Source organism: Phaethon aethereus (genome assembly GCF_964289735.1).
Source record: "Phaethon aethereus genome assembly, chromosome: 5".
Lineage (NCBI taxonomy): Eukaryota > Metazoa > Chordata > Aves > Phaethontiformes > Phaethontidae > Phaethon > Phaethon aethereus.
In genome coordinates, this window is record NC_138579.1 from 52,830,079 (window position 1) to 52,856,913 (window position 26,835).

General features: G+C 40.4%; 1 protein-coding gene across 1 annotated transcript in view; it reads right to left on the reverse strand.

Annotated features, from left to right (window-relative positions):
• Positions 1–26,835, reverse strand: part of CHID1 (chitinase domain containing 1) — a 135,055-nt gene that overhangs the window by 96,814 nt on the left and 11,406 nt on the right. Inside the window, exon 7 of the mRNA XM_082000679.1 lies at positions 19,885–19,977. Within this exon, the coding sequence (XP_081856805.1) occupies positions 19,885–19,977 (93 nt within the window). The remainder of the gene's footprint in view (positions 1–19,884; positions 19,978–26,835) is intronic.

Here is a 26,835-nt window from a genome sequence, read left to right on the forward strand (position 1 = left end):
GGAGGTTCCTTCCCCTCCCAACTAAACCCCATCTTCTTAACACCTCCAAATCATGTTTTGCTCATGTAATACGAAAGACTACCTTATCATTAATAAGTCAGAGAAACATCATCCCAAGAGATAAAAATTATGAAAGAATGAGCAAACTAAAAAACAGGTAATTTTAATGGAAACATGACAACTCACCAGTTCATTTCTAATGAGTTGGAACAGCCTGAATATTCCAAGACAATGACTTTAGCTAGCCTGGGCTAGACATGCCTGCCCATGGTGCAGGCAGTCTGGGAGCACTGTAATAATATTCATTCATTTATTGTTACTTTTTTAAGAGCGTGTTAGATAAACTTCTATCAAAATTCATGTAGTTATATTTTATTTTGCCTTAGGACAATGCACCTTCCAATATTATTCTCTACTATTCAGAATAGTAGCTTAAAGAAAGAAATAAAACGCTGCATCCCTACTTGTGCACTGTCTTTGGCTGCTGCACTAACCTGATGATAGAATGGTAAAATTCAGGTGTCTTCAAAGAGCATAAGGACTATCTGTCAGTGGTCCACAGAAAAGATCACAATTTTAAATAAAAAAACATCTCTACCAAGTGCATCCTAAAAACACAAAACTGGATGATTTTATTAGCATTACTGGCCACGTTCAGGTTTTCTTAATGGCAAGAATCTCTTTACCAAACTCTCAGATTAGATTAGGATAGGCATTTAAAAAACAACAACAAAACCTAGCCGGCTTGACAAGCAAGAAAACCATAACCAAGTGCTACAGATTTACAATACAAAAGAGCTGGGAGTGGTTACTTCAGACAACGCGAGTTCTCCGTATCACTAGGGGACTGTAAATGATAACAGACTGACAAGTAAAAACTTGCTGCATTTTCATCAGGAAATCACTAGGGGACTGTAAATGATAACAGACTGACAAGTAAAAACTTGCTGCATTTTCATCAGGAAATAAAATGGTATTTATGTATCAAATGAAATTTTTGCAGAATATGGAGGGCTGGCACTCTTCCTTAATATACATATCCCATCCCAGCTGTTGCCTTCGCAGTACTTGCTCTCCAAACAAGGAGGATCACAGGATCTGCTCCTATCATGGAGTAGTCTACACAGTTTTCATGAAGCCAAACTAATTACCTGTGGCCCATCTGGTTTAAATCAGTAACAGAAGTCAAGAAGGAGAAACATGCCAACAATTATATGTCCTGAAAAGAAAGCATGAAATCCCAGCAGACACCAAGGGACAAATGAGCCTGAAAGCTGGTGTCCTCAGAGCTGAGCCATACTGCCAGACCACTTACACTGTATTTTTCAAGTAACTTAAGAATTTCTATGTGAAACTCCTAAGCCAACATAAAAAATTCACCTGTTTCACAAAAATAGACAATCTGAATACCAAGGAAGAAAAAGTTTCTTGTGATACTTGTCATTTTATTTACTGTTTCTATTTTTGGGGAGGTCAACTGCTCTCCTTTAATGCTGTTTCTGTTATGTTGTTTCAGCCTCTTCAGAGGAATCGTTTAAGCAAGACTATGCATAAATGAACATCCACTGTGTCACCATTTGGTTCTCCTAATTTCTAAACTATTCTACTGCCTTCCATGCCAGGGCTTAATGCCCAGGCAAGCCATGCTCCAATAGCAGAACATCATGCAAAACAAGCTTGTACCCTGGAGCCTGTGAGCCTGATTTAAAAACTCTAACACGCCAAATGTAGGCTTAATTCCTCCTTGCAAAGATTAAAATGCTCATAGTTTTTCTTTTTTTTTTTTTTGAAAGTTTTCCAACTTCACACTAAAATTTATGCAGTAATTGTTCTACAGCAGCCAGCTCAGAACTGGTAGAGGTACAAATGCCAGATGTGGTGAGGAATACATTCCACTCTTTCTTCTCTTTTGGTTGTTATCAGTTCACCTACAGATTATTTTCATGATTCTCCCTAGTGGGAATTAACAAACTGATGTGTACACCTGCTTCAGCACATGCCAGTGCAGTCAGACCTTGGCTGCATTAATTTTATATAGTAAGGCACAGTCTTTAAAAAGACGCTTCTAAGAATAGATTTGTTCTTCTCAAGTCCTTTCTGAGTCTATCCAAAACACATCGAACCTTTCATGGTTGCAGTCAGAGCCATGCTGTACGGAGCTGGCAGCCCAACAAACAACAGCAAAAACAAGGAAATCATCGGCAAGGAAAACAGATGTAATTTAGAGCCATTAGCAAGCATCCAGATTTACTGTAGCTAACAGAATTCAGTTTAAAGAGAGATGTGTCTTGGCAGATGTATCCAACAGCATGACTGAGTATGATTCAGTAGTATTACTATATTTTGAAGAGGTTAATAAACTTTATCCAATACCTGTTACTCAGAAGTAGTCAGTAGTAATTTCCTACACAGTTTTCTCCTCCCCTTAGTACAAACTCATATCTCAAGCTGTATCTTGTGATGCAAGTCACACATATCTTGCAGGTTCTCTAATATGCAATAAAAACTATTATGCCAGTCTGCTAGCCTAGACAGCCCACTCATTTCTATGCCTTGAGTGCTGAATTTTATGCACAGAGCCCAATTTCAAAATCTTTTGATATATAACCGTATTCTCCATATTCCCCACAATGCTTTTTTTTTAGGATACTCACAGACAGATTGACAACTATGGGAACAATGGAGGGCAATGTGTTATTATCAACTAGGCACAACAAATAGGAAACTGTGCATAGTTATAGTTTTCAGATTTTCCTTCCCAAGTCCCATTTGCTATACATTGCTTGCCCAAAGAGATTGTCTTCCAGCATCAAATTTCTTTATTAGCAACAGCAAACATGGGAAAGCATACTTGGTGTATACACTAGCTAACTCTACAATGAATATGGACTTATCATTTTTAGAATTACTTGCTTTTATGTGATCCTATTCATCAAACTAGAAGGGAAAGTAAGAAAGATAATCAGACATGTAGAAAGATCAGAGAAGCGCAGCAAGAGTATTATTGATTCCAACAAAACAAGATGATTACGGCTAGGTTTTTCACAAACATTTTAACCTTTCATAACGTTAAGTGTAGGTATTGGTAACAGGGGAGGTTACTTAACAAACACTACTCTACAAAGTTGTTTTTCTAGTATGCTGTTATTTGACAAAATCTGGTAATTTAAAACTGCACCTGAAACAAACAATAGGTTTCCTGCTGCTTTGATCCCCAGCATTATTTACTTACCAAAATTCCAAAGCTTTACATTCTGGCCCGTATAGTCCTGCCTGAGAATGGTATTAAAAGTAAGTGACGGTTCCCATTTTACTCCAAAACAGAGATATCTTAGAAGCTGTTTATAATTTAATTGAATTTGTTTACCATTACCATTAAAATTACCCTGTTGTTTACTTGCATATTCTGCATCAGAATTACTACTTGCTCGAAATGCTTCTGAGGAAAACCATGCATCTATATATTGGAATAGGGAAACCACAAACACATCATCCTGTATATACAAAGTTATGGCAAGACAATTGAATCTGCAGCAACTTCTAAATATGAGAGACTCCTGGTGAAAAACACCGATTACTTTAATGTACAAGCATCTGTTCATAATCAACTTCTAAGAGACTAAAACACCTGTTTCCTTTATCACATATGCAAAACACTGGTCAATTGTGGCATCCATTGAGTTGGGCAACTGTGAGGTCAACAAGCAATTTTCCACCATTTTCATGGTGGAATTTTCTTACTTTTCAGCCAAGTATGTAAATATAAGAAAGGGGGAAAAGAGCATGACAGTACAAAGTAAGAGGAAGGACAAGTTGTCTGTCCTGCTGCCAAATCTTAACCAAGAGGCAGCATAACAAAACTAAGCTGATATCCACTGCTACTGGATAGCAGTAATGAAGACTGCATAGATCCTGGTAATTTTTGTTACACAGCAGCTTTGAAAAGAAAGAGCTGAAGGTACTTAAGACAGTCCTTCATGTCCAGAATGTTTTTGCAGGAAAAATAAAGACTAAAATGAGTAGCTAAAATCCTAAATTTTGGAGAAGTGGAAGTTTAGAGATGGAAGATACTGCCAGTACGTACCTAGAAAAGCTTTAACTAACAGGGAGAGAGGCAGTAGATTTTTTTTTTACTCTTACATATACAAATATGAACATCCGAAATTAGGGATGCTTGCCATATTTTGAATGAGGGGCATACATTATATTCAAATATTTGAAGAGAGAGAAGTGGTTTCAGTTCCTGCGGCTTTCAAATGAAAGCACTGCGCTACTGCTGTGCATCTCAAGAAGCCAATAAAGACAGACAAATTTGATATGGATTATTTGCCAAGACTGCAGTAGCTTTAATTGCTCTTTTCAAAGCCTAGACTCTAAAAAAGTGAAAAACAAAAAGACATGTTCAACTACAGATTTAACTGCATGTTTCATGAGCAAGTAACAAGTTGCGAGCAAGACTGCTGCATAGCACAGAAGTATTTTGCAAACTCTCTAAAGAACAAACAGGTATTAAAACAGCATAACAGTGGAGTAAGGTGAAGAACCTGAATATCAAAACTTCTGGTTTGCAGGATGTTTTGGCACAAATTGGAAATCCTGCTTTTCAGCCTCTCTGGTTCCAGCTGCTTTACAAGCAATTTTCATCAATTCAGTTGTCTGGCTTACTTTTAAAATTCAGAGAGCAAATATATATTGTTTGAGCATTTTCTTACTGTATTTATCTTAAGAGATTATAATAAGTTTAGCATAACAAAAGTAGCAGCAACTTGAACTTTATCAAGAACATTATAAAAAGATAAATCACTTTAAAAAGCTGGGGGGGGAGGGGGTGTCCATCCCCCAAATCCATTGTAACATACCTTGCTGACAGCATACAGCACAATTCTAGGATATCCATCCTAACACAAAGGTGGATCTTGGTCCATAAAACTTACAGTGAGGTCTAAGAGACAGCTGATTCTCACAACAAATAAAAAAAAAAAAAAGAAATATTCACCTATTCTGAACAGTCAACTAGTGTTATATAAATATCTCTTCATAAACAGCAGAGACACTACAAAGAGCTTCCCAATTTCTCCAGAAAAGTTTTCACTTACTACTCCACCAAAAGTACTGTTTTTAACAATTCGTATGTAAACCAAAAATACCCTCTGCCAGCAACTTCTCATTGCCTTTAAAAAAAATGTAGTGCCAAGAACACTTAACATCAGCATAAACACAAATCAGTTACCAAATCTTAAGACTTCAGGCTGTTTGAAATTTAAGTGCTATGATTTTCAACTTCATTTTCCAATCAAACAAGAGACCAGCCACAGTAAGAAGGAGCAGTTAAAAATGATGGCTGTGATATAACTGCACTTAGCTGAGAATGGATGGGAAGCAGAAACACTCTTTGAGATGCTGTGCTTCACATACAGATGTGGCAAACTTTCCAGAGCAAGGGAAAAACAGCCAGCACAGTATCTGATGGAAAATGTTTTGCGAATTTTAGACAACTCATGAAAATTCACGTAAGGTTATAAATTTAAAAGTATAGGCCTCTTCAGTTTTAGACAATATTTTGGAAATGTTTACCTGTCATTTTAATTCACTGAGGCTAAAAGCAAGCCTATAAAGTCTCAATTCAAGAAGAGAATGCCAAAAGCTGACTTATCTTCAGCTCTCTCCATTCTTTGCTGTATCTGACCCACCCACCCTTTTTGAATTACAACTGAAAGAAAAACTTCTCTAGATTTCTAGCTTACCTAAAACTTTAGTAGGAAGGCTTAACAAAGAAAGCCTTCAAAAGTATCTATTAAAGAAAACAATAAGGCTAGCTTGAGTCCTAGGTGTATCCCCTGCACAAGGAGCTGCACAACAGCTCTTCAATAGAAACAGGGGAAGAGTGTATTTGTGAATGTTTGCTTTTTTCCTAGGACAAAGGAAGAAAGTTGTGCTTCATTCTTGTTAATAATCCCAAACACCATGTCCCATAAGGTTAAATAAAAATGTACTGCTCAATGACCTCTGCTTTGTACTGGTAAGCATGTTATTAAGACATAGGTAAGAACAGCAGCTATTCTGTGTACTATCACTTAAACCAAGGATCAAGTTCTGATATACATATAGTATTATCATGTTAGACTTGATGAAATTACTAAAGTATAAAGCTACCTTGTGTTACCTGGGGCTTCATAAACAACTGAAACAATCTTGTGTTAAAACTGTCTTTCATGCATTTTAATTATGATTGATACACAAAAATCTCCAAACTTCTGGATGTTTTAAGCAGATTTTTTTTCCAGAAATGCAGCAATCACTACTTTAATAGTCCTTTCATCTGTAATTCTAAAACTCTTAACAATGACAAAGTAACCAGTGCTTTTTGTAGCTTCATCACATGCTCATGGTATGACAAAACAAGCTTCTTAGTATCTTAAATGTGATCTCCCTTAAAAACGGCCCAAAAAAAGTTCTTGATGGCATGACAAATAAGTTGAGATATTTCATAGAATCATGTAGGTTGGATCATTGACTCCAGCTGACACTACCAAGTCCACCACTAAACCACATCCCTAAGAGCCACATCTACATGTCTTCTAAATACATCCAGGGATGGTGATGCAACCACTTCCCTGGGCAGCCTGTTCCAATGCTTGACAACCCTTTCAGTGAAGAAATTTTTTCCTAATAGCCAATCTAAACCTCCCCTGGCACAACTTGAGGCCATTTCCTCTTGTCCTATCACTAGTTACTTGGGAGAAGAGACCAACGCCCACCTCACCACAATCCCCTTTTTTCAGGGAGTTGTAAAGAGCAATAAGGTCTTCCCTCAGCCTCCTCTTCTCCAGACTGAACAACCCCAGCTCTCTCAGCTGCTCCTCATAAGACTTGTGCTCTAGACCCTTCACCAGTTTCGTTGCCCTTCTTTGGACACTCTCCAGCACCTCAATGTCTTTCTTGCAGTGAGGGGTCCAAAACTGTACACACTATTTGAGGTGTGGCCTCACCAGCGCTGAGTACAGGGGCACAACCACTTCCCTACTCCTGCTGGCCACACTATTTCTGATACAAGGCAGGATGCTGTTGGCCTTCTTGGCCACCTGGGTACACTGCTGGCTCATATTCAGCTGGCTGTTGACCAACACCCCCAGGTCCTTTTCTGACGGGCATCTTTCCAGCCACTCTTCCCCAAGCCTGTAGCGTTGCATGGCTTTGTTGTGACCCAAGTGCAGGACCCAGCACTTAGCCTTGTAGAACTTCATACGATCCAACCTGTCTAGATACCTCTGTAGAGCCTTCCTACCCTCAAGCAGATCAACACTCTCCCCCAACTTGGTATCATCTGCAAACTTACTGAGGGTGCATTCGATCCCCTCACACAGGTCATTGATAAAGATATTAAACAGAACTGGACCCAATACTCAGCCCTGAGGAACACACAAGCCACCAACTGGATTTAACTCCATTCACAAGCCTTTGGGCCTGGCCATCCAGCCTGTTTTTCACCCAGCAAACAGTACACCCATCCAAGCCATGAGCAGTCAGTTTCCTCAGAAGAATGTGTGATGGGTTGGCTAGATGCTAGCTGCCCACCAAAGCTACTCTATCACTGCCCTCCTCAGCTGGACAGGGGAGAGAACATATAATAAGACATCTGTGGGTCAAGATAAGGACAGGGAGAGATCATTCAGCAGTTACCATCACGAGCAAAACAGCCTCAACTTGGGGAAATTAATTTCATTTACTGACAATCAAATCAGTGTAGGGTAATGAGAACTAAAACCAAATTTCAAAACACCTCCTCCCCCCCACTTCTTCCCAGGATCAACTTCACTCCTGATGTCTCCACCTCCTCCCACCAAGAGGCACAGGGGGGACAGGGAACACGGGTTGATATCAGTTCATCACACATTGTCACTGCTGCTCCTTCCTCCTCAGAGGGAGGACTCCTCACACTCTTCCCCTACTCCAGAGGGGGGTCCCTCCCACAGGAGACAGTCCGCCATGAACTTCTCCAATGGGAGATCTTCCCATGGGCTCCAGTTCTTCACAGACTGCTCCAGCCTCTGTCTCTTCCATGGGGTGCAGTCCTTCAGGAACAGACTGCTCCAAGTGTGGGTCCTCCACAGGGTCACAAGTCCTACCAGCAAACCTGCTCCAGCATGGGCTCCTCTTCTCCAAAGGGCCACAGGTCCTATCAAGAGCTTGCTCCAGCATGGTCCTCCCAGGGGGTCACAGCCTCCTTCATACATCCACCTGCTCCAGCATGGGGTCCTCTACAGGCTGCAGGTGTATATCTGCTCCACCATGGACCTCCATGGGCTGCAGGGGAACAGCCTGCCTCACCATGGGCTGCAGGGGAATCTCTGCTGTGGCGCCTGGAGCACGTCCTCCCCCTCCTTCTTCACTGACCTTGGTGTCTGCAGAGTTGTTTGGCTGCAATTTCTGTGCTGATTCCTGCCCGCCCGCCCACCCCCCTCCCCCCTTCTTAAATATGTTATCCCAGAGGTGCTACCACCATTGCCAAGTGGTTCAGCCTTGGCCAGCGGCAGGTCCATCCTGGAGCTGGCTGGAATTGGCTCTGACACAGAGGAAGCTTCTAGCAGCTTCTCACAGAAACCACCCCTGCAGCCTCCCCGTTACCAAAACCTTGCCACACAAACCCAATACAGAATGCTGTGAGAAACCGTATCAAAGGCTTTACTAAAGTCCTGATAAACAACATCCACAGCCTTTCCCTCATCCAATAAGTAGGTCACCTTGTCACAGAAGGAGATCAGGTTGGTCAAGCACGACCTGCCTTTCATAAACCCATGCTGACTGGGCCTGATACCTGGTTGTCCTGTACATTCCATCCAATGGCACTCATGATGATCTGTTCCACAACCTTCACTGGCACCACGGTCAGATTGACAGCCCTGTAGTTCCCCAGCTGCTCCTTCCGGCCCCTCTTGTAGATGGGCATCACATTTACTAACCTCCAGTCAACTGGGACCTCCCCAGTTAGCCAGGACTGCTGACAAATGATCGAAATTGGCTTGGTGAGCACTTCTGCCAGCTCCCTTGGTACCTTTGGGTGGATCCCATCTGGCCCCATAGGCTTCTGTAGAAGGTTGCTAGCCATTTCCCCTTGGATTCATTCTGCTCCCCACCCGTCTTCCAGCTCAGGGAGCTGGGTGCCCTGAAAACAACTGGTCTTAAAAACTGAGGCAGAGAAGGCATTAAGAACTTCAGCCTTTTCCTCACACTTTGTCACAATTTTTCCTGCTTCATCCCATAAAGGACGGAGATTCTCCTTAGCCCTCCTTTGGTTGTTAATGCATTCATAGAAACATTTTTCTTGCCTTTTGCAGCAGTAGCCAGATTAAGTTCTAGTTGGGCTTTGGCCCTTCTAATTTTCTCCCTGCATAACCTCCTGATATCCTTGTAGTCCTCCTGGATTGCCTGCCCTTTCTTCCAAAGGTCATAAAAATTTGTTTTTTTTTCTGTGAGTCCAGCCAAAGCTCTCTGTTCAGCCAGGCCAGTCTTCTTCCCTGATGACTCACCTTTCAGCACATGGGGATGGTCTGCTCCTGCTTAAGATTTCCTTCTTGAAGAAAAACATCCAGACTTCCTGGACTCCTTTGCCCTTCAGGACTGCCTCCCAAGGGGCTCTGTCAACCAGGCTCCTAAACAGGCCAAAGTCTGCCCTCCAGAAATCCAAGGTGACAGTTCTGCTAACTCCTCTCCTTACTTCTCCAAGAATTGAAAATTCTATCATTTCATGATCATTGTGCCCAAGATGGCCTACAACCATCAGGTCACTCATAAGTCCTTCTCTGTTTGCAAACAACAGGTCCAGTAGGGTGCCTTCCCTAGTTGGCTCACTCACCATCTGTGTCAGGAAGTTATCTTTCACACACTCCAGGAACCTCCTTAAACTGTCTCCTCTCTTCTGTATTGTATTTGCAGCTGACATCCAGTAAGTTTAAGTTCCCCATGAGAACAAGATCTAGCGATTGTGAGACTTCTCCCAGCTGCTTATAGAATATTTCACCTGTCTTCATTCTGGTTGGGAACAGACTCCCACCATGATGTCTGCCTTGTTGGCCTTCCCCCTGATTCTTAGCCATGAACACTTGACCCCTTCATCACCATCGTCAAGCTCTAGACAGTCAAACCACTCCCTAACATACAGGGCTACCCCACTGCCTCTCCTTCCCTGCCTATCCCTTCAGAAGAGTTTATAGCCTTCCATTGCAGCACTCCAGTTATGCGAGTAATGTTTCTGCAATTGCAACTATATCATAGTTTTCCAGTTGCACAATGGCTTCTAGTTCCTTCTGTTTGTTGCCCATGCCGCATGCATTGGTGTAGATGCACTCCAGTTGGGGTATTGATCCTGCCACCTTTTTGGGGGAGGAGGCCTGATTCATATGTGAGCATTCTCAGGTGCTTCCAGGGTTTCTAACACATCAATAACCCCTGTGTCTTTGCTGCCACATGGATCTCCATCCCCTACCTCCACTGAGATGGCGGACCAAAGGACCTTGCTAGCACACTGTTCCTCACACACTGGCATGCTGTCCCCAAGCTATGTCTAGCGAGCCTGGTTTTATCCCTTTCCCCCTTCCAATCTAGTTTAAAGCTTTTTCAATGAGCCCTGGCAACTCCTGCACAAAGATCCTCCTGCCCCTTTGAGGCTGGTGTACCTCGTCTGTCTCCAGCAAGCCTGGTGTCTTGTAGACCAACCCATAATCAAAAAACCCAAAATTCTGCCAGTGACACCAGGCTTGGAGTTAGGCATTGATCTTCTTCTGTTTCTTCCCTCATCATTCCCTGCAACTGGAAGGATAGAGGAGAACACTACTTGTGCTACTGATCCCTTAACCAGATGTCCCAAGGCCCTGAAGTCTCTCAATTGCCCTCAGACTTCTTATTGCAACTTTGTTGTTGGCTGCATGAAAAATCAGTAATGGATAATAATCTGAGGGCTGCACCAGCGTAGGAAGTTTCCTCATCACATCTTTAACCCAGGCCCTAGGGAGGCAGATGACTTCATAAAGAAGTCAGTCCAGTCTGCATATTGGGCCTTCTGTTCCCCTCAGGACAATGACCGGTCTTTTTTTCTTTATGGAAGTGGTTTTGATGGAGGATGTAGGCCAACTTAACCTTGGCTATTCTTCCAACCTAGATGAACCATCATCCTTGTCATTGTTCAGTTCCACTTGCAGAGCCACATACCTATTATGCAAGGGCACCTAGGAAGGTGGGGTAGTCACAGAGGACATGCACCTGCTACACCAGGCAGGAACTTGTCACCATTGCCCCCTATCCCTTGAGTCACCATGCTCAGCCAGGTGGAGAAAGGATAAGGAATCCTCTGTGTCATGTGCCCTGTCTGCCTGACAGGCCTCCCCTAGGGAAGGTAGGGTGCAATTCCAGTCATCTCTCTCCCTTGGACTCCCCGATACTCCTCAACCTACTTACCTCTTCCCAGAGCTGTCCTGAAGCAGAGGAGTTCCTCTACCTGGGTGCACCTCCCACAGCTGTGCTCACTCCTGTTGTCTGCTACTGCCATAAGAGCAGGGCACACCATGCAGCCTTGTACCTGGGTGCCAGCATGTTCCCATCAGAGCTTAGTCTGGGAAGCTGTGTTGGTCATGGTGGGTGCAGAGTTTAGAGAGGCCATGCTTTCTGCCATGTGGAAACAGTGCTCCGTGGTTGAGCTGGCAGAGCTTCAGTGCCATTCCTGCATGCCTTGCAGCGCAAACTGCCTTGCAATGCCCTATTTGCCCACCCTGGCCATAGCGCTCCCCAGGGGCTTCTTTCATACATGGCCAGGCTTGGCAGCCCTTGCTCCTGGCCCTGCCCAGGTCTCGTCAGCTGCTGTTGCATGGGCTGTGGGCTCCTGGTGGCCACCTTGGCTCCGCCGGAGGTTCCCCTGGTCCAGGAAGCCCCCTGTGCACCATCCTGCAAGGGCTGCTCACCTCAACAACTGGGTTTACTTGTTTACTTGAGATTTTACTTTTTCTCATTTACAGATTCCATACAACTTCAACAGATAAAGAATCATCTGCTATTCAAGGAGCGGCTACTGTCTTGTAATCTAAAGACAGGTGTTTTAAAAGGGTATCCATCAAACAGAACAAACTGTTTGGTGCATACCCTAACCATCAAAATGCAAGTAAAGAACACAGTGTTATATTATGAACTGACACAGCCAATGTCATTTTTTATTGCTACTTTGTGCAAAGGATTATACTTCAGAGAACAATAAAATTGCAAGAAAAGTGACCACTAACAACCTGTCTGTAAATACAGGGTTATTTAACACTGTGCTTAGCAAAACTAACAGCTTTTAATGACTTAGTGCAGAGCAAGCTTATCCTTAATACAGTTACACCATATGACTAATCTCTGTAATAAACTACAAATGCCAGAAAGGCCATGGTTATGCAACCCTGGCTAGATTCAGAATCCCTGTGAAGACAACATCCTATCCTCCTGAGAGCTTTTTGTCTGACTTTGCTCTTTCTCAGGACAGCAAGAAACAGCAGTATTACTGATGCTCCCTCCAATGACAGTTTATCTAAATAAACTTAAGAATTTTCTTTACTCATTGTTTTCTTCACAGTAACTGGGAAACACCAGGGATAAAAAGGTTGCTGAACCTGGACAAAATATGTAATAATCTAGTTAGATTAAATTAAATTTACTTCCAGACAGGAAAGAATTATTACTCAAATTCAAAGCCTCACTTTTTGCCTTTGAAAAAGCATCCCTAACATATTATGAAGCATGTTAAGTATAGAGAAACAAATAAAATAACCAACTCAATCTCTGTGATTTACAGACTTAAGGGAACAGGTGCAATCAAATTTCAAATCCCATTTGCCTCCCCACTCCCAACAGTGTATTTAGGCATAAAGGTAGTTCACTCCAGCACAGCTATCCTATTTGGAAAGAGGCTTGTTATATCAGTATAAAAACATCCCCACTGCTTTCACCAGTATAATTTCTGCAGTACAATAATCACTGAAATACACATATTTAAGTCAGGAATTTAATGAAGCCCAGGATTAGTCAGCACAAAATGGAGCTACCCACTGTTACCAATGGGCAGAATATGCCTGGCTACCCATTGCCATTTTAGAAATGGTGCTCATATAGTTTATACATGCATCCATATCCATGCATGTTAAAAGCAGGAACATTAACATTTTGAGACAATCTGTTGAAAGATAGACTGGAAGTCTGGAGCAAATCATCTGCTCTAGCAACCATTTACGTAACACAGCAATCCTAGCACCTCTCTTCAGACATACGCAACCACAAGTCTCCCATCCCAAAGCAGAGTCACAGTATAACACACACACTTTTTAGAACATAGCTTCTGGCTCCTGCTGTTCCTCTCTCTTGCAAACCACTTATGCAGGAAAATCATGCAATTCCTGGACATCAGGTAGATGGACATACTAATGATCTCAATCCATGTTTGCCACCGTGGCAGGTCTACATACATTCTCTGTGACAGAAAAGCTTGCTAAAAGAGATTCCTGCCTCCTGATCAACCTCCACATACATTCCTACCCCTTGATTATACCAGTGCAACTGTCTCTGGACAATGCTGTAAACAGATACATAAAAATACAGCAAAAGAACATATTAAATGTCTGGATTTAAAAAAAAAAACAACAAAAAACTTTTTTTCAAGTGAAGTTTTTTTTTTTTTAGCACAGAACAAGCAAACCAAAAACCAAAGGCTTCACCAGATCCTTCAGTTATGAAAGCAAGCTTCAGCTAGAGGATCAGTCTCGCTTCGTTTTTGTTTGCAAAAGCTGAATTCATGAAGTTAAACAGATGACTCAATATGTTTCCTTCCTGCATCATGCACTTGATCTCATGTGCAATGTTGCATTTTCCAGACGTTTTCCCTATGCAAACCAGTATTTTTAGCTCCTAAAAATGTCTCCTTTCAGATAGCATTTGCTGCCAGACTGCTTTGATCTTAATGCATATGAGAAGTCTAAATTACAAATTCCCAGATAAACTGCTTACGTTTAACTATGGTCTCTCTTTAAAGCTTAATCAGGGTAGAACACAAAAGTTACAATGTTTCAGCTCCTAGCATCCCAGCTGGTTAGGGTATTCCACACACAGCTCATGTCTCAGTTATCAGTCTTTTGCCAGCTGCTGAATTCTAAAGTATTATTTGATTCTTGATGGTACTTATTTCCATGCCTTTGGCTGTATTTTTGATTAACAGTCCACAGTGATTCCAACAAATAAAGAATACAAGATGCATTAAAGCACACTTTCAACCCTGTATAAGTGTTAAAACCCAAAGTGAGTTTCAAGACACGAGATATTTAATACACAATGGGAAGCAATTTTCGATTGAAGCCTTGTTATCCTATAAATCAACAATTTTCAAGTACAGCCACTATCTAAAAAGTCAAGTAAGGCAGAAAGACTATTTCAGGGTTCTGCTTATTGATATCATTAAATCCAACAGACTTCTAAGCTTTAAAGCACACATCGTGAAAGTTTTAGGATGTTTCTGTAACTGATGAACATACTTTCAGCTACCTATTTACTCAAGAAGTTGAAGTGTTTTTTCTAGTTAATGCAATAGGAAGACATACATGGAAGACAGACAGATGTCTTCTATAACTGTATTAATTGAAAAGAGTGTGGCTAATGCATTCTCCTGGGCAATAAAGGTTTATTAATAAATCCTAGAAACCTTTGGAATGCACAAACAAAATAATTGGTTTAGAGAAATAAGACTTTCAGATTCTTTCACATAAAATACAGATGTCATTTCCCACAGCCAGAAAACAGGAATACTTCACTACTCCTCTACAAATAAGGCCATTTAGGGACAGGCATGTAATATGTATTTCGGGTTAAAAATTGCACTTTAGAGAGACAGCTCTTCCCTGCTCTAACAGGGCACCTCTAAATGCCAGTTCAGAAAGGTTTTGGAACTGTGAACCCACTATCCTGTCAATAGGCAGGACAGCAGCAGGAGGGGCAATGACAATGACAACACAAGGTCCAATCATCAGTGTGGTGTTTGACTGCAAAGTAGTCCTGAAAGATACAGTTACCATAACAAAGCAAATACTGGCCAAGGCAAAGTGTATTTAAGAATCCAGAGGGCTTATAGTGGCTTCAACTCTTGTTTCAGGATTTACTAAAACTAGATTGTACAGCCCCCTGTGACTGTATATAAACAAAACAGATTTAGGTCCCTCTGGCTAGGAGACTGAATCTGGTAATGTCAATAGGCAACATGATGAACAGGAATCTTATGGTTTGTACTAGTGTCCACATTCTCCCTACTGCCAAAAGGGCCAAATGCACTTTAATGTGAACACTGTTTACAGCAATTACTTAAATTCTACCAGAGCATGCATTAGCATTTTAAAAGCATCTGCGTGGTGAAGTGACTGAAAGCATTTTAGAAAAATGTTTTAAAGTGTTCTCCTTTGCTTTATCTGTAACAGACTACAATTAACAGCAACATAAAATTCCTTTAAAAAGGAACTGCCAATTGGGATGAGTTGTAGATCATAAGAGGGCAGCATGAAAGACTGGAATAAATGACAGACAGGAGAGAAGACACAGTAATTTCTCATTATTTTTGACTTAACCAAAGCACAAGAATCTCAAAGTATTTATCATCATTGAACATCCATGTGACACAAAGGCATACCAGCCCACAATTTTCCAGAGAAATCTGCAAGAAATGAGAGTATTAATGGCCTGTGAATGTTGCAAAGATTATCTCATGAGCCACAAATAGATTTTTAAGGACTTAGTTCCCATGTCTTTATTTTTAAAGAAGTATTGCAGTTATTGCTCTGTGGTGCAATGGGTTAATACAACAAGGCATATAACACTTTGGCTTACAGGGAGCCATACTAGGATTTCAGAAGGCAATAGCCAAAAGTGCAGTTCAGTTCCTAGAACCTTCCCTATAGTAGATAGTTTTACCAGCAAAGCCACCCATGCATCAGAAGAAGCTCCTGAGCATTTATATTCTGAAGCAAATGGCAATGACTCTCAACCTTCTCTTGACAGAGAAAGCTCGCTTCCTAAGACTCAAGTATTACCAGCCACAAAAGTGGTTCTCAACAGCCATGCAAAGACATCCATGACAGTAAGGAACAACATACCTGCCCCGTAGCTCTGATTACTTGCAACATATGTGATGCCTCATCCTGAGAAACAGTGCTGATTAAAAGCTTCCTCCTTTTTAAAATCCTCTGCATCTTAGGGCCTGAACTTTCTTTGAAATAATTGTGTGACAGTCAAGTGACTACTTGGCACTTTATTCCCTGTGCAGTAGCCTGAGAATACCACATACAGAAAAGGTCTGACCAACCTGAGGAGTTTTGCACAAACTTCAAACTTCAGCTGACAGCCAATGAAGAGGAAGCAGATTGTGAAACCCAACGCTGGCAAAGAAACCTCAAGGCTGGCAAAGAAGAAACCTCCAGCATGAATATCACATTGCTCCTGAGAAAGACCTGATGACTCATCTTTCTGCTCAAGGAATACTGAGTGTCAGTCTCAGGATCCACAGGAACAGTAGAAGTCTGGGCATAACACCATAGAAAAAGGGGTAGAAATTGGGAACAATTTTAGCTGTTAATGAGGGTTTTCTCTATTAACTAGATAATTTGGACTCTCAGACCATTAAAACATTAAGTGGATGAACAAAAAATTCTTGACACCATTTATGTAACACATTCCTTTTTGTGGATTACAAGATTTGGAGTGTAGCAGCATGCCAAGTGCCTCAGGATTATAGTGTGTGTATTCTGACATGGGAAGACCATGGAAAATACAGAGCACAGGCAGGAAAAGGGAACAAGCCACACCATGAGAAAAAGAAAAAACAGCCTTAAGTCTAGTGTCGTCCTGAGACTTTGATCTACTCTCTTAATGCCATAATGCACTAGAAACGTACTGTTTTATGAATAAAGTGTCTCACAAAACATGATGCAAAAACCACCAGAACTGAGGTAGAAAGAAAGAACCTTGAGTGATAGGAAGGAATCTCCTCAAAATGCAGCTAGGCTGTCAGAGCCCTTCAGTCTCTAAAGAAAAGGGGTCTGCACAGGTATTATTTTTACAGGACTGTCGTCTCTACCAACTTACATCGAATTAATTTTGTTTGCTTTTGCCATAGTCTTCAACACATTGCTTCTCCCTCTCTGCCTATCAAAATTTGGTGGCTGGCTACATACAGAAGCAAAGGGATTTTTGCATTGAACTAGCTACTTCATTTTAAGGATATAAAACGCTTACACCATGCAATAGAGGAAAATATAAAGCAGCAAAAACCATCTTGAAGTACATAGTTTTACAGAAAATAAACTGCAATCAGATTTCATGCAGCTATTGAAGAACAAAATTACAAGTAGATATTATTCTGGACTTACAGTCTTAAGATGGTAGAAAGTACATATCCTATATTCAGGAATTGGTTTGGACAAGATTACATCACTAACCTACAGAAGACGTGACTTCACAGTTATAATGCAGGCATTAGAGACCTCAGCACATTGACAAGTTTTTAGTCACCTACTACAAGGTCCCTGAATCTTTTCAGCAGGCAGCATTTAAGCTCTGCGCAGATATCTGTAGGCAGAAATGCTTTGTTTCCCCCTTGTGCTATTGGGCCTCACCACAAAACTCAATAAAAACTTGAGACCATTGCAGAGAAAAATCCAGCTGCAGAAGAGACCTTTACAAGCCTGCTCAGGCATTCCATTTTGTCAGCCTTTTTGGCAAATTGAAAATGAATGTATACTGAAAGACTGTGACAGTCTACAAGAAATTTAGGAGGTTGTACAACACCATCCTGAAACTGTACTGTTAAACTGTCATAAACTGTAGTGGCTGTGAGCCTGTCCATACTGTTCTATAACGCAAGGTGAGAAAAATAAGACATTGTCATATTTTTCATTAGCTGTCTACTAGCTCTCATCTGAAAAATACCTAATAATGGCTCTCTATTTAAGATTTACTTAGATTACTGAATTTTCATGTGGAGGTATAAGGCTGCTGAACAGCTTGAAGAAAAAAGGAAACTTGGAAAAAAAAAAATAACCTTGCATTGCTGACTATGCAAATATTACAAGTCTTCCCCAGTTATCATTATAAGCAAGTCAAGCCCAGGAAGCCAAAAATACCTGCATAACCGGGAGGAGGTACCTAAGCCATGAAGTAAAATTCAGAGATAAGGAATAAGCATGACATAGGATTAGCACACGTGTCTCATCTGTCACCTATACTGCAGTTAGCAGAACCCACTGCAACATATTCAATTACTTCATGAAGACTGTTTTGTGTATGTAATCCTCTACAACAGGTTATGCTTCATTATTCTGCAGTCCTATATGACAAGAGGCCCCCATCAAACCTCTTAAAAACAACTAATAGGGATTTGGAGTTTCTCACTCTGACAGTAAAAGGTCATTGCCCATGACACACACATAACCTTAACATTCGACCTACCCACAGTGTTACTGGGACACTGATTATCTTTGAGAAGCAAAGCAGGCGGAAAGTGGAATACAGAGATTTAGAACCTGGTAGTTTGGGGGATAAGATAAACCTTATTACCACAATTCTCTGAAAGGCACGACATATTCCTTATATATCCTTGTAGCGCTATTGTATACCATAACCACTTTTCTACAACATAGCACAACAGATAGCTATGCTCACGATGAAAGGATACCATGCATCTTTTGAGCTGGAAGGGCATCCAAATGTGAACAAATGCTACCAAATGGCAGATGGATATTGGCAAAACTCTTGCTAATAAAGCTGTATAGCATTGGCATAGCCCACATTTAAACTGAAATGACAATAATGAAGTCACATCACTCTGCTGGTATTCTAAATCACCTTCCACCTTTGTCTTCAGTTCTGTGTGCTCACTCTCACATGGATGTAATAACTGTTTGATCATACAAAACCCTGAAGGACTAGACACAATCTCCCTGAAATACCAAAACACTGGCGTGACATTTTCTTTCCAGAAAAAGACTAGACATATAGTAAAACTGTGATTTTTCAGTTTTACCATATATGAACTAAAGACAATGCAGAATCTTTTCCTAAAAATGTAAAAACTTAAAGACTATTCAAAGTCCTTCCACATATAATGAAATTACATTCTTATTTTCTACATGGGTTTTGTTTTTTCAACAAATATAGCCTTAGGAAGTGAGTATCTCTCTGCTATAAATACTGAAAGATAAGAACTGCTTACTGCTGTTGAGCCAGAAGAGCGTATTAACTGGTACTTTCGTCAGATTCAAATCATTGCACAAATAAACAGAATCATTAACAATTTTAAATATTAGCCTCTTGCTAAATGCATTTTCTATACATATCAGCTATCAAGTCAAAATAAATAATTTTAAAACCCCACAGCCCTGTTGTAAGTCCTTCCTGTAACCCTCTTTTTCTTACTGAAAGAGTAAGTATTAGCTATCACAGCTGAAACTGTGCCCAGAGGCTCAGAAAGTTCTTTTATATGCTACCTTTATAACAGACACCCTTTTTCCTCCTTGGCAAAAAGTCATTAAGTTCCACAACTGCTATTTCTGTTATTGCTCCCCTGGAAATTCTTACCAGAAATTTTGGGTTAACACCACACTAGGAGGTCCTGCTGCAAGTTATTTTGACATCAAAAGTTAAGAGGTGTATATGAATGCACATAGTTACTAAGACTATTCAGTGCAACACACATGAAGACAGGACTACCAATCAAATTAAAATAATTTCTTATTCATTTAAGCTCCATAGCTATGAACAAAGCTTTGAATTTATTGTAATCAGACAAGAAAGTATTTCTCATCTGGAACCTACCATCTAAATAGGAATACTCACCCTGCTGCAACTGCAGGAGGGATGACCAGTATAAGTTTAAGTTGTGCTTCACGCAGAGCTTCAGAAAGGTGAATGAGCAAGTGAACCAACTCCCTGAAATATAAATATATTGTTAGAGGGAAAGGCAGTAAAACTGGTGCTATATCTTAGGAAGAGCAAGTTAACAAGTAACAGTAGAAATAACTGAAAAGATGCAGCTGGCAAGAGAGCCAAACACAGTTTGTAGTGAATGACCATAGAATCAGGAAGACTGATCAGAGGTTTACCCTCTTCCAGGACTACGAACACTGAACTGCTGGAGACAGTCTTAGTTTCATTTGAACTGGTGATCATCTTGGGCTAAAATGTTTCCTAATTTTATTTTCATCTAACTACGCATTGTTAACATGTAAAACCAGCATACCTTATCAGAGCAGGTGACCTCTTGAGGTCATATTCAGTAAAAAGAATTACATCAATAGAAGAATCAAACACTGTTCTGAAACAAGCAGCTGTTTAATAGATTCAAGTTACCACAGTATTACTACACATGAGGTCAGAAAATTTGTAAAGATGCTTTCTCAGCAAAACATGTAATCTTCAAGGGATATTTCCAAGACCTGTATTTAGAAACACTTCAGCTGCTGGTTTTTTTCTGTATAAATAATCCTTTTGTTTCTCAATACATTACTGTATAGCTACAGAAGAAATGTTTGACAATGTCATATCTGGAAGTATCACCTTCCAAATACAACATTTAAAGACTTCCACAAAAGCCGATTTTCATATCCATATTCTAAACATTTTAACAGGAAAATAAACTCCAAAGTTCTCATGTAAGCTTTTAATCTTCCTGACTTGAAGGGTGATGTTAATACAAAATCCTTCAGAGAGAGACTGTGGAAACAAAAAAGTTTAATGGCTATTGTTATCTTATGAGGAGTTCAATATTACCTTCAATTTGCACTATAAATATGGCCCTTCTGTGTACCTTAAGTCATTTGATTTTTCAGAACAAAGTCAACTTTCATATTTACCCACTGGCAGGGTGATCCACAGACAGATTATATTAGCACAGAATTCATGTTAAGAACTATGCTTAAACCTGAAATGGGTAGAAAGCAACTTCACAACCCATTCCAGTAGGCTAGAAGTGCTAAGGCAGGAAAGGCAGGATATACATAAGTGATCATCCAAGTTGTTTGCTCCACTTAAACTGGATTAGACCTGAGCTCTCAAGAAAAACTTTTGCTACTGTCATGCCTTTCAAGGCAATATCATCCTCGAGATATTCTTATGAAATCATTGATCTTCCAATATAATTTTCCATCACAGTAATGATGCTTTACTTGCATAATGTAGATACTATCCAAAGCTAACCAAGTATTTTCATTTTCTCTGAAATAGTTTGGTGACTGATGAAAACTTTCTAAGGATGCTACAAAATCCATTACTCTCAAAATCCTGGCAAACAAAGCAAGTTTTATCACTTTCCCAATGCCATCAGTATTTTATGCTTACAATCTGAGAGCTGGCTGTGCTGAATGGGTCTTGACAATGAACTGTCACACTGACACATATATTTCTCTTCCAGGGGAGACATGAGATTACAGGAATCAGCTTTTGGTCTGTCTGCAGCATGTACTTGTACCATTCTTGCTCTGGGAGAGTAACAGCTTTCTCTCCCATGTTCTTTTCACATGCATTTCACATTAAGAGCATCACTATTCAGACAAATCAGTTATAGCATATTATATCAAAGAAAAATCCTTTTCCATAGGAACGCATTAAAAATTACAACACTAAACAGACATTTATTGACTCCAGCATACACATTGCGGCTCCCACATGACATAATCTTACCAAAAACTATAATAAGTATTAAAACTAGTTAAGCCTTCTTTCCCACTGATTTATGTCTCATGGCTAAGTGACCTTTTTAACTAATTATGTCCAAACTGCAGTATGAGCACACTCTTTATTAGATGTCAGAGATACTACATATAAGATAAATTTGACCAAAGAATCAATTACTCTGGCATTGAGATTATTCTACACTGTTCATCAGCAGGGATCTCTCTGCCTGGCTGCCTTTGTTAGCTGTAGGAACTTTGAAACCTCTACACCATGCAAAACATTTTCTGACTTTAAATTTAATTATTTAGAAGGTGAGGGGATAGAAGAAGGGGCAGAATAGGACAAAAGAATCTAACATAGGAGCAGAGCAAGATAACCTCTTTTTCATTTAGAAACAAGGCTAACACCCTCACTCCCACTCTGCCTCTTCACATATTTGCCTCAGCTCCTAAACTTTTGCTATCCACATAGCAATGCTTTGAAGCATATGAAGAAAAGCAGTTAGGATTATTTAGAACCAGATGCTGAGAAAAAAATAAAAATTAAAGTGAATACTAAATTCAAGGTTTCCCCCTTCCTTGGCAATGTCAGACACTGGTGGTTAGCTTGCAGAGGTAAAAATGTATCCACAAAAGCAGTGACACGCCCACAAAAATAGTGACTGCACAAAAGGAGTTGTATTTTCAAACTAGAAGGGCATACATTATAGAACCACAACCTACAACTGTGAACAGAGGACAGAGATTTATGGCCTGATAAAGGGGCAGGAGTGCAGTGTGGATTGCCGGTTTTATTTTGTAGCTAGCAGACAGGACTCCAACTAAAAACAGTCTCCATCAAATCAGCCACTTCCTCTCCTCCCGCCACTAAATCCAAACAGTATAGCTCTGTCAAAAAAATAATTAGCTTAAACTTGAAGGAGGTCAGGGAGAAAAAGGGTAGCTGGACAACTGCAGATTCTTGCTCAAGAAACCCAGATTAACATCTACTCACTAATATGACAAGTCAGGTCTCTGGGCCCTGAAAACTTTCTAGCAAATTGGACAGGATTAATGGTTAAAGACTTAATTTGGGCTCACTTCCATCTGTCAGCCAAGACAGATTATGTAAATCAAACGTGCACTCTTCACCTCCCCCCAAACAGCAATAACAGAATGCTCATTTATTGTGTGCTATAAATTCAAACTTTATTGTGTCTCAACAGTGCTTTCCAGTGTTTAAACACAATATTCTCCCATATTACCACTGGTAATTTTGAAAGAAAAGCTACTGACATTTTAAAGATTATAATGAGGTGCAGGAAAGTAGGAATAGAATCAGTCTTCCTGAAAAGGTTTCATTAAATATTTACCAGAGACTTCACCATTGTCAAATTTAACTTCAGAGTAGCTACTAAAACATGGCAGCTTTAAGACTCTGTCTTGAGCTAATTAAGGTATACTTCATTCCTACTATTTCAGGTCTTCCATTTGGTGGGTCAATTTTCCAAGTGTTCATGATTTCAAAGTATCTTGTCCCCCATAAAGTATTCAGACCTCCAAATTTTCATCATCAGCTTTTGAGAGAAGCTCATTTTTTCAGAACTCCCTTTTTCCAGCATTGCTGGTCTATTATGCTTATCATGGAATCACAGAATTCTTTAGGTTGGAAAAGACCTTTAAGATCATCATACCCCACCATTAACCTAGCACTGCCAAGTCCACCACTAAAGCATGTCCCTAAGAGCCACATCTATACATCTTCTAAATACTTCCATTGGTATGAAGATGGTGACGCAACCACTTCCCTGGGCTGCCTGTTCCAGTGCTTGACAACCCTTTCAGTGAAGAAATTTCTCCCAATATCCAATCTAAACCTCCTCTGGCGCAACTTGAGGCCATTTCCTCTCATTCTACCACTTGTTAATTGGGAAGAGAGACCGACACCCGCCTCACCACAACCTCCTTCCAGGTAGTTGTAGAGAGACAATAAGGTCTCTCCTCAGCCTCCTTTTCCCCAGGCTAAACCATCCCAGTTCCCTCAGCCGCTCCTCACAGGACTTGTTCTCCAGACCCCTCACCAGCTTCGTTGCCCTTCTCTGGACACACTCCAGCACCTCAATGTCCTTCTTGTAGTGAGAGGCCCAAAACTGTACACAGTATTTAAGGTGTGGCCTCACCAGTGCCAAGTACAGGGGCACAATCACTTCCCTACTCCTGCTGGCCACACTATTTCTGATACAGGCCAGGATGCTGCTGGCCTTCTTGGCCACCTGAGCACACTGCTGGCTCATACTCAGCTGGCTGTTGACCAACACCTTTAGGCCCTTTTCTGATGGGCATCTTTCCAGTCACTCTTCCCCAAGCCTGTAGCGTTGCATGGCTTTGTTGTGACCCAAGTGCAGGATCCCTCTGTCCCTATCACTGATAAAGGTATTAAATAGAACTGGCCCCAATACTGAACCCTGAGGAACTCCACTTGTGACCAGCTGCCAACTGGATTTAACTCCATTCACCACAACTCTTTTGGCTCAGCCATCCAGCCAGTTTTTAACCCAGCAAAAAGACTTTGCTGGGACACCTTGTAGTAAAGTTTACTTCAGTGCACAAGAGTGGGCTGTAGGAGTATTTGAAAAGCCTTTCAGAAGACACACAGGGCTGTTATATCCTTCCCTTCAGTTACGTGTCTCTTCAGAACTCTGCAACTTTCCAACTTCAGCCACATTTTTGCACAAGTTGGTAGTCAATACTCCCTAAAATTTATGCCTTGTCAAGAAAATTGGACAGAATAAAGCTGTCTACTTCAAGAAGAAATTGCCCTTTTGTGCCATTTCATTGCCTAGTTAATACCAAGAAACTGGAGTGAATTATGGCAAATCTTTGATTAATAGATTAATTTTTCAGGGACTAACATGAAGGATAGAACTGCCAGAAGAGCTTTTTGCTCCTATACTCCTAGCAACATTAATAAGATGTCTGAAGGTCATCTTCTGCAAGATACCAAGGGCCTGCAGCATGTGGTGGCAAAAAAAAAAAAATATCATATTTTCAGATTGATTCTGTGTGATGGCAGTGCCATCTGTCAGCTAATGCTAGACTCATCAGAATATTGTGTGCACTTTTACGTATGCTGCAAGATTTTGATGGGTACATTCATGCCTTTTTCACAACATGACCCAGGTCTCTGGAGAAAAAAAACACACAATAAACCCACAAGTGAGATTTGCTTTGCAAGAAAGACATCATCCTGTCTAGCTATTTACTAAATAACTAGGAGGACCTTTGCTTGCTCAGTTACCTCAATATTTCTGCCATGTACATTTCTGAACTTAAATACCACAGGATGAATAACTTGGAATATTTTACTGCAAATTCAGTCAAAACAGTTTGAGATAAGATAGTTATTTAATTAAGAAGGAGGTTTAAAGTATAAGAAGCAGCAAAACACATTAGAATTGAGGTATCACCTGCATAGGATATTGGCTGACTTAGATTTTTGTTAGGAGGCTAATTTCCTATGCACTAGAAGAAAAGATGGGAAGCTGAATACTTTTTCACTGTGCAATGACTGCCAGCATCAGAGGAGGCAGCATCAGATGCAGTCTTTCATCTTACATTACATTTGACCTCATTGTGATTTGTACATCAATAATTCTATTCCCAGAAATCACAGGAAAGAAGTAGGTACCAGTACTATAAAGGGTACTTTGAAGTATCTCTATTAAACATCTACAGAAGCCTAAACTGGTCAGTATAACCCCCTTAAAACTTAGGTCCACACACACATATATCAAGACAATTCATATTCTTCAGATAGAACAGGTGGTATTTTGGCATCTAAATCTAAGAACCTAATGCCATTTTATACACCCAACGTTATACAAAGCAGGCATACAGGATTGCTGTGTAAGACTCAAGGCAGAACAGCCAGAGACCAGGCTGCTTAGGATATTTAACATGAAACCAGGCAGCTACATTTAGGCACATAATTCTCTTATATAAAATTTATACTGTTGGTAAAATCAACATTTAAATGAATATGCAAAAGAAAGCAGAAAGCAGCACAAAGTGTTGATATAATTTAAGACACTAGTCTGCTGAGCATTACAGAGCAACTCTAACCCCATACCAGAATGATTAGAAAATTTTTTGTTCTTAAAAACAAACAAACCCAGATTAAGTTAGTTCCGCTTAAGAAGATGTAAAACAGAAGATACATGGTAAGCCTGAAACCACAGAATTTCATGTCTTAGTGGATGCCAGCAACGTAATTTCTTAGCAACATTCAACCTCATCTGTAATGCCAGCTAGGATAAACAGGAAACTGAAGATTTACTAGATAACTCCTCAGGCCTTGCAGGATGAATTTTCGTTAGTTTCCAATGTTGAAGTGAGTACCTCAAAAAAATCAAGATTTTCTAGAAACGTTTTGCATCTTTCCCTTTGTGGGCTGCCAGAGAAGTTTCTCAATTTGCCTCATTTCAAAAATGCTCAGTGATCACAGGTTCTTTAAGAGGCTGGTCACAGTATTTATGGGTTACAGAAGCTTTGCACAGAGCTAACACTGTTACCCTGTTATATGGAGATACTTACAAAATTAAATTGTCACAAGGTCTTTAGACAATTCAGTGTTTCAAGCCCCAACATGAATATAATGGGGAGAGCATGTTGTCATGACATATTCTTTAATCCAACCAAAATTCATGTTCAGGTATTCAATAAAGGTATCTCATGGGGACACTTGCTCATCTGAGGTCTACTGAGAAGAGAGCTTCAGCTGCAATCAATCCAGCTTTCTGATATGTGAAGTAGTGCTTAAATTATAACCCAATTTATTAGTGAGTGAGGATGCTAAATTGCAGGTTTTCAGATTCTTTTGCAAACTCACCCGCCTCAAGAAATATTAATGCACTCTGCTTAAAAGTATCACTGCATATTGTCTTTAGAGAGTGGATGCTGATTTCATAGCTGAAACACCATACCAAGCACAAACGTTCCATAAGCAAATCTCACTCTAGTCATTTTAAGTGTGATAAAGAAACCTGTGCTATATTAAGTGTTCCCGCACCACTACAGTAGTGCACTAGACAGGATCATGGATCTTTTCCATAACACTATTAAAAAAATAACAGGAATA